At 29.7% G+C, this 8,479-nt stretch overlaps 1 protein-coding gene across 1 annotated transcript; it reads left to right on the top strand.

Annotated features, from left to right (window-relative positions):
• Positions 1-4,588: 4,588 nt before the first annotated feature.
• On the top strand, positions 4,589-7,258 carry LOC131609081 (protein PIN-LIKES 7-like). The gene is made up of 10 exons (XM_058880725.1): positions 4,589-4,943; positions 5,047-5,126; positions 5,271-5,395; positions 5,552-5,673; positions 5,774-5,950; positions 6,068-6,181; positions 6,266-6,393; positions 6,552-6,604; positions 6,712-6,897; positions 7,134-7,258. The coding sequence occupies exons 1-10, from the start codon at positions 4,806-4,808 to the stop codon at positions 7,256-7,258; spliced, it is 1,248 nt and encodes a 415-aa protein (XP_058736708.1). The 5' UTR covers positions 4,589-4,805.
• Positions 7,259-8,479: the final 1,221 nt, after the last annotated feature.

The raw sequence follows: 8,479 nt of genomic DNA, 5'->3' as shown, positions 1-8,479 counted from the left end.
AAAATGTGAATTATGAATTATTAAAAAAAAAAAAAAAGAAGGTACCAAAAATGCACCTTAGTGTTAATTAATTAAAAACAAGGACTCTTACATGAAGCATGTGGAGAAATCAGGCTTGCAATCATGGCAAAAATCAAGCAAAAGAATATCTTGCAAATGATTTGGCAACAAATGAAAATAAGGAAATTGTCTCTCTCAGTGTTACACTTAGGTCAATATTAATCTTTTCTTTTTTTTTTGATTGCATTGGTCCCTCTCTATTACATGATTTATTTATTTTTTTACCGTAATTAGCAATTTAATTAATCATGTGCACTTTTTTAATAAAAAGTTATCTTAAAATAAAACATACAGTGGTAAAATAGTGTTATCCTTTTAATCATGATTTATTTCTTAAAACTAAGTTTGTGTGATTCAATTTTCGAACTTAATAGTGTTATCCTACTTTTTTGTTGTAATAGTTTAAAAAGTTTAATTTTCATTTCTTGATTTGTCTTACTCTTTATTCTTTCTAATGTTAAAAGTCTCGTTATCCTTGAAATTGGGCAATTTGAATAAAATGCAACGTTTATAAGAAAGAGAAAAGAGAGAGACTGAGAGAAATTGAAATGAAAGGCAAGGTTATGAGAAATATTCAAGGCTAAAAATGGTGAAGCATTAAAATCAGAGTTTGAATTGAAATTGATATTTTCTTGGACAAAAATAATAAAAGACAAATGTTAATATTTTATTTTTTAGGAGACAATTTTTCTAGGAGACAAAATAGACAAAGAGGAAGATAGGAGGAACAAACAAGAAAGAAGTATACAACCGACTACATAAACAAGTAATACTATCAATGATAATGTTCATGGAATATAATCCACCGGCAAATCTAATTTATCTAAATATTTGATATTTTGTTTTTTTTTTTATTTTCTTGTTTTGTCTAAAAAAAAAGCTTTTTTTGGAATACTTTTATGTTGTTTGTTTTAGGAAAATGTTTGTAAGTATAAATATTTACGGACAAATCTTATTAAATCCAACCTTAAAGTGTTTTAACTATTTTTTTTTATTTTAATTAAATTTATATAAAAAAGTTATAAGTAAGAAAATGTATTAAATTTGATTAAAGGGGTATTTAACCCATGGATATAAAGGAACTTACTCAACAAAATAACACTAGGGAAGTAGGGGTGGGAAACGAGCACGAGTCTCTTCCGTAATAGTCCGTAAAAATACAGAGCAGAGTAGAATGAATTAGGGGTGTTCGCGGTACGGTTTTGGCGGTTTTTACGCTAAAAGTCAATCGAACCGCGAGAAAAAAACGCATGCGGTTTGGTTTGGATCGGTTGATTTTTAGATATAAAACCGAACCAAACCAAACCAAGCCAATGCGGTTTGGATTGGTTTGGTTGGTTCGATTTTACTAAATTTTTATTGATTCATACATACACATTTATAAAACAACATAATTTTGTGTTTAGTCATTCATACATGATTATAAAATAAATTTATTGTTCAAACAAGCTTATAATTTGAATGCATAAATATAAATTGTGTTTTATAATTTTATCTTATGTCTAATGGATAATATACATGAAATTGCGTTCTTAAATAAATTTAAAATACTATTATATTTAATATATAAAGGGATGCAAAAATAATATCCATTAAACTTCTATTAATCTTATCCTTATCAACTTTTTTTGTATATACTTCATACAAAGAATATGATAAAATATACAAATAATACATGTTGATTTTTTTAAAGAATTAAAAAATATATAATGGTTTGTAGGTTTTGTAACATAATGTGGTTTGGTTTGGTTTGATTCGGTTTGTAAAATACAAACCGCAAACCGAACCAAACCATACAATTTTGTTAAAAAAATGACCCGAACAAATCCAAACCAAATGCGATTTTTGCAGTTTTCGGTTTGGTTTGGTTCGATTTGCGATTTTCTATTGATCTGGTTCGGTTTTGAACACCCCTAGAATGAACATATTTGAGAGTGAAAGTTTAAAACATTGCTCTTTCCCACAAAAAATGAGGGCGGTGCGGAGAAGGCCCACAGACATTGAAATTTTTAGGCCTAAAAATAATAAAATTGTATAAAAAAACTCTTGTTCAAAAAAACGAAGCGGGACGCACACATTAAAGCTAATTCCACGCCAAGTCACACACTAACTCTTCTCCAAATCTCTGAAACAACACTACAAGAATAAATCAAATTTGCTAGGGGCTAAACCCCTCACTAGAGGCAAAAATCCCTCACAATACAAAATTTACGAGGGGACAGCTCCCCTAACAAAACAGGGAGTCGCAAATTAATTTTATACTTAGCTAATTCTTCTAATTATTTAGAGGATTTCTTATAGTGCAAACCGACAAGACAGAAATAAGTGAAAAGAATTTTCTTCAGAATCCAAACACATGGGTTACACCATGTGTTTGATTGCCCGTAAGGATGTATTTTATGGCCATATCAAGCCTAGTAGAGAGCTTATTTAGAAAGAGTTTATGTAGTACTCAAATTTTGTCCAAACAATCAAAAAATATTTCAAAACATATAGGTATGTTGTTAATTTTTATTGTTTCACATTTTCTTAATGGTAGTAGAAAATTTTCACAAAATAATTAAGAGTTTTGTTTATTTTTGGAGGTCAAATTTCTAAAAAAAAGTAATTATAATTTAATTTAATTGCATTTTATCATCATAAGTATTTTTAATTTATCTTCTAAAAAAAGTTTACTTTAGTCTTTTAATTTGATTTATCACCATATTTACCATCTCATCATAAAAATTTTAAAAAAATTATGCATTTAGGATTTTAGTATTTTCTAGTAAAAAATTTAAAGCTAAATTCAAATATGCAACACCAAAATAAAATGCAAATATAACTACAATGTTGAATTTGATTTACAACTAACAAAGACAAAATAATAAATATATAATTTTATAAAAGAAACAAATAAAATGACGAGTAAAAAATTAGAGAGAAATTTAGATTTCTAAGTTCAACTCATAAATATTGATATTTTAAGTTGAATATTTTTTTTTGATAAGCAAAGATGTATATTAACACTAGAAGCTCAAATAAAGCTTCTATAATACGATTACAAGGTACAGTTACAACAAACCATAAGGTTTTAGATCAACAGACTTCTTATGAGTGTAAAGCCATTATGTCTAATGGATGGTGGTTCCACTCATAGAATGAACAAAGAGACCCAACTGATTTTAAGTTGAATATAATGTAACGTGTCGAACTTAGGACTTATGTGAATTTTTAATCTTTACTACCTTTGTTTATCGACAAAAAAAATTGAGAAAAATCATAATGGATATTAAATCTCATTTTATTGAATTATAATATTACCTAAAAAGTTGCTATGAAAAAGTTTTTTCACATAAAAAAAATATGAATTAATATCAAATCAAAAATAAAAAGAGATTAATGGTTATGCACTGTCGATGTAAAAAGTTTTACATTGTCAGTCCATCACAATCATTCATAATTATTATTTTATATATAATTAACATAAAAGCTAAACGTAACTTAAAATCTGACAGATACAATTCACTGACGACGGTGTAAAACTACTTTACACAGTCAGTGTATTCCCATTAAATTCAAATAAAAAATATGATAAACACCCACATTCATGAACATTTTTAAAAAATATCATTTGGGAAAATACTTTATTATTTTTAGAGCTTAAAGGTAGTGCACTATCAGTGTAAAAAAATTTACACTGTCGGTGCATCACAACCCTTAAAAATAAATACTTTATATTTATTTAAAGAAAAAGTCAAATTTTTATAAAATTTAAAGGTTTGGATTTCATTGACAGTGTAAACTTACACTGTCGGTGCATTTCCATTAAATCCTTACTTTTATACCTATTTTCAAGATTATTATGTTATATTTTTTTTGTCACAATTTGTTATATTTTTTATTAAATAGAAAAATGGAAACAATTTAATTTATTAAAATTATATTAATGGTTATTAAGTAAGTGTTTGACTTTATAATTTTTTATTTATTTAGAAACCAAACCAAAAAACAAAACTTTAATACTTAATCATTTCATTAAATGATTTAGTCACCATGAAGACATAAATAAAAATAAAAATTCGATTTGTTCCCATATAGGAGACTAAACTATTTGTGCCATTTATGCTTATCTGTTAATTAATTAGATTTCAAATTTTTACAAAGAAATAAATATATTCATTATAATTTTTACAATATAATAATCTTTATTGACATAAATTAAATTCCACATTATATTTTAAAGAAATAAATTTTTGTATGGAAATGAATAAATCATAGAATAAAATTAATACTATTCTTTTATAGGTAAAAAATTTACTGACGATTTTATTAATAAAAACTAAAATATCAAGATTATCATATGACTCATTGTAGAGTATATGTTAATTTCTTTATAAGTACGTGCAATCTCCATCCTTTGAGGCCATGCGCAAATAACGAAACATGCAAAACACGTAACTCCCTAACAAATAGTTTTCACGATCATAACTTCCTCTCTTTCCTTCTTCACAAACTCGTTGCTTCTTCATCTTCTACACACATTTCACTTCTCATTCACAGGTTTCATACGATCATTTTCTCATCAATATCCATGCACTATTTCTCCTTTGAGACATGCATTAATTCTCAATTCTTGTATTTTATTATCTCAGCTTCAATTAGTATTTCCTCAAATTTCTAACAAAACTGAAAGCTGTAAGAGTGCTATAACAGTTGCCTTGAGCAACAAGAAAAGTAGATCGGAATAGGAGAAGAAAAGCTAGATGAGTTTTTGGGAACAATTGGAGGTGGCATCTGCCCCTATCATTCAAGTCCTTCTCATAAGTGCAGTGGGAGCTTTTATGGCAACTGACCATGGTGATAATCTTCTTTCGGCCGACTTTCGGAAATCGTTGAACAAGGTAATTAAAAGAGCATTTACACGAATTCGACGCTGATGTGTTTGAACTTTGAACTAATCTAACTTTAACATTGTTTTTTGGCTTTTGTTTATGCCTTGTGCAGATTGTCTTCTTTGCATTCACTCCTTCACTTATATTTGCAAGTTTTGCAAAGAGTGTTTCTCTTGATGATATGATATCATGGTACACACTTTTTGGTTTTTAACAATTTAGATAAAACTTTGCATATATTTGAATGGAAACCACAATAATTAAGGAAGGACATTATGGCTTTTTTTTCTGTTTATTTATGTTAACCATATATATATTGTTTACTCATGAATGTAGGTGGTTTATGCCAGTTAACCTTGGACTCACCTTCTTAATTGGAGGGATTCTTGGATGGATAATTGTCAAGCTACTAAAACCAAACTCGAAAATCGAAGGTCTTGTTATTGCTTCATGTTCAACAGGTAGCATATATAGCATCTAATTCTAAGTTAGGGTTGACATGAGACATGTCTTTGAGGGCGTGCAACACAGACTATCTCACAGGGTCCAAAAGTTGTCACATTAATGTTAGACACTATGAGCATCTCATATTGATTTCATGATGGTTCTATGATCAGGAAATATGGGAAACCTACCAGTAGTAATCATACCTGCAATCTGTAATCAGAGAGTAACACCATTTGGAACACGCGATGCTTGTCACGCTAGAGCACTCTCTTACTCTTTTTTCTCTTTAGCGGTAACTATGGCATTTTCATTTTTTTCATTAGATTTGCTTAAACCATCACAACTTGTGTATTACTATCTCATGTTATCATGTTCTGTGTTAACTGTTGTAGCTTGGTGGTGTTTTTGTATGGACCTTCACTTACCAACTGATTCGACAAAGTTCAATGAAGTATAAGGCGTTTGTGGCCGATGAACTTTTAAAAGTCGCCAATGCAGACCTTGATACTAATGTAAAAACTCAACTTCTCAAGGGAAATGATAGTGTTGGAGACGCCGAGAGCCAAATAGTAAGACTCTAACACTTCATATTTAAGATGTGTCTAGTGTCAGACACTGATATGATATGATAATAGAGTCGATGTGTCTGTGTCGTGTTTAATTATCTAATGATTCCAAATCTGTAGCTTGTAGATCAAGGTCTGACCACTGTGCCAAACACTAAATCTTTTATGCATAAAATTATGGAAGGTTCAAGCCAAATTCTGAAAGAAGTAATGTCACCTCCAACAATAGCTACTGTGAGTTATATGACTTTCTTTTGGTTTTTACTTGCTGGCTTAGTTTTTTTATTTCAATGTTAAAGTAAATAAAATGGTCAAGAGAAATTTCACCTCGTATTCCATGACCAGTTTTTAGGCTTCCTCTTTGGTGGAGTTAAATGGCTAAGGAGCCTAATAATCGGACAAGATGCTCCGCTGAAAGTGATCCAAGACTCCATTCAGTTGCTAGGGTATGTATGCGCTTATCCATGACACTGACATGAACACAAAACACGACAATGATATCAGACACATGTGTCTGTATCATGTCATTGTTGTTTGATACTGACATGTATTGAACACGTTTTCAATCTGAAATGTCGATAGTGACTGAATTGATTTTATATAGGGATGGTACAATTCCTTGCATCACAATTTTGCTTGGTGGAAACCTTGTACAAGGTATATGAAATTTAACTTCCAAAAGATGTACATTAATCTTTTCTTCCTCAACAAATTTTGGACAATCTAAAAACTAATGATTCATTTTTAATGTGATGAAATTGCAGGAATGAGTTCAACAAGTATCAAACCATTGGTGCTCATTTGTATCATCATTGCAAGATTTTTCTGTCTACCAGCTATTGGATTTTTTATTGTGAAAACAGCTGCAAATTTAGGGTTCCTCCCACTGGATCCTTTGTTTCAATATGTGTTAGTAATACAGTATGCCCTACCACCAGCAATGAATATTAGTAAGTGATTTATATGTAGTTACTATTGTTGCTAACTCTAAAACACCGATACCTCTAAAAAATGAAAAAATGTGTGACACCGACATGATACTACCGACACCTATGATTACGTTCAATTTATTTTTATTTTTTTGAGTTATTAGCATTGTCGACGTGTCAGTATCGGTGTAATATGTTGTACCCGTGTGTCTGTGCTTCATAAGTTGCTGATATGATATTTGAATGATATTATGAAGGTACGATGGCTCAGCTGTTTGAAGTAGGCACAGAAGAGTTTTCAGTTATACTATTGTGGACATATGGTGCTTCAGCTATAGCACTTACTCTTTGGTCAACATTCCTCCTATGGTCATTATCTTAACATTGTTTTATCTTCTCAAACAACTGTACAGAACCATGAAAACTAAACCTTGGTTTATACATCTTAGACTTAGGGAGCAGTTTTACCATATCAACCTATTATTAATGTTGAGTTTAACTAGATTATGAGAAGATATGTAGTTTTTGTCCAAATGTGAAATGAAATTACTTGCATTTCGCAGTAAATTTAAGAGTAAGTTTGTTAGTTAGAGATTTTGAAATAAAATTATTTTAAATTTGTACAGATTTAAAAATAATTATGAATATTTTTTAAGAAAATAATAAAACTATTTCGAACTTATTGCTATATATTAAAAGAGTTATTTTTAAAGTTATTAATTTAAAATACTTATTGTTAGATATATTGACATAATAAAAGTCACTAATTTTTTTTAAAAGATATATCCTTAAAATAATATTAATGACTCAAAATAATTTTTCATTTTAAGCATTCTTTTAAATTTTTATATAACATTTTAAAAAATTAAAAACTATAACAATTAGAAGCTAATTTTTTTAAAAGAAACTTCCCATTCGGACCTTGAGCCCACTTGGGCTACCCGGTTCGCCAAGAGGGGTATACTTTCTAACCTTAATCCTAGCAAGCTTACATGTCGTAACGATGTTGTCTCTGTTGTGTACCTAAACCTAATTCTTTCAAACTTGTTTCTCATCTTCCACATGGCTTTGCAGATTATACTCACTTCGTTTTTAGGTAGACTTTCGTCTCCATTATTCATCATCTTAATCAGATTCAAACTCTATACTTTTGAAATTGCACTTTCATCGCCATGGCTTCTGCAACTTGAGGATCTTTGTTTCACTACTTCTAATCTGAATGACCAAGATCGTTTTAAATTATTAGAGGGTAATTTAGTATTTACTATTCTAGTGATAACTTAGTTGTTAAGTTTGTTCGACTATGGCCTATATGGCACTTTTTGTTTGTATATAAATAGACTAGTGGTAGTTTTCATAAATGAATCAATCATTTTTATCCTTCTTTAATGAGTAGCAGCCGCCATTTACTTTCGCTCCTTTATTCCTCCTTGCTTTCATCACCTTGTACATTAACAATTGGAATCAAAGCCTGGCTCTAATTCAGAAACCACTGGGAAATACACGGGGAACACGAGTGATTGTGAGATGTGTGTTTGATTTTGATTCTGGGTTCTTGTTGAATCTTTGAACAAAATCTGAACAGAATCATACTTTCTGATTC

The sequence above is a fragment of the Vicia villosa genome, linkage group LG1 (genome assembly GCF_029867415.1).
Source record: "Vicia villosa cultivar HV-30 ecotype Madison, WI linkage group LG1, Vvil1.0, whole genome shotgun sequence".
Taxonomy (NCBI): Eukaryota; Viridiplantae; Streptophyta; class Magnoliopsida; order Fabales; family Fabaceae; genus Vicia; species Vicia villosa.
Note: the sequence above shows the minus strand (reverse complement) of the source record. Positions and strands in the feature narration are given on the sequence as shown.

Bases quoted from the DNA above. Each gene is read 5' to 3' on its own strand.
- LOC131609081 (XM_058880725.1), top strand. From the start codon at position 4,806: ATGAGTTTTTGGGAACAATTGGAGGTGGCATCTGCCCCTATCATTCAA. The intron at 5,951-6,067 runs GTAAGACTCTAA...CCAAATCTGTAG, and splicing joins GAGACGCCGAGAGCCAAATA to CTTGTAGATCAAGGTCTGAC. The intron at 6,605-6,711 runs GTATATGAAATT...ATGAAATTGCAG, and splicing joins TGGTGGAAACCTTGTACAAG to GAATGAGTTCAACAAGTATC.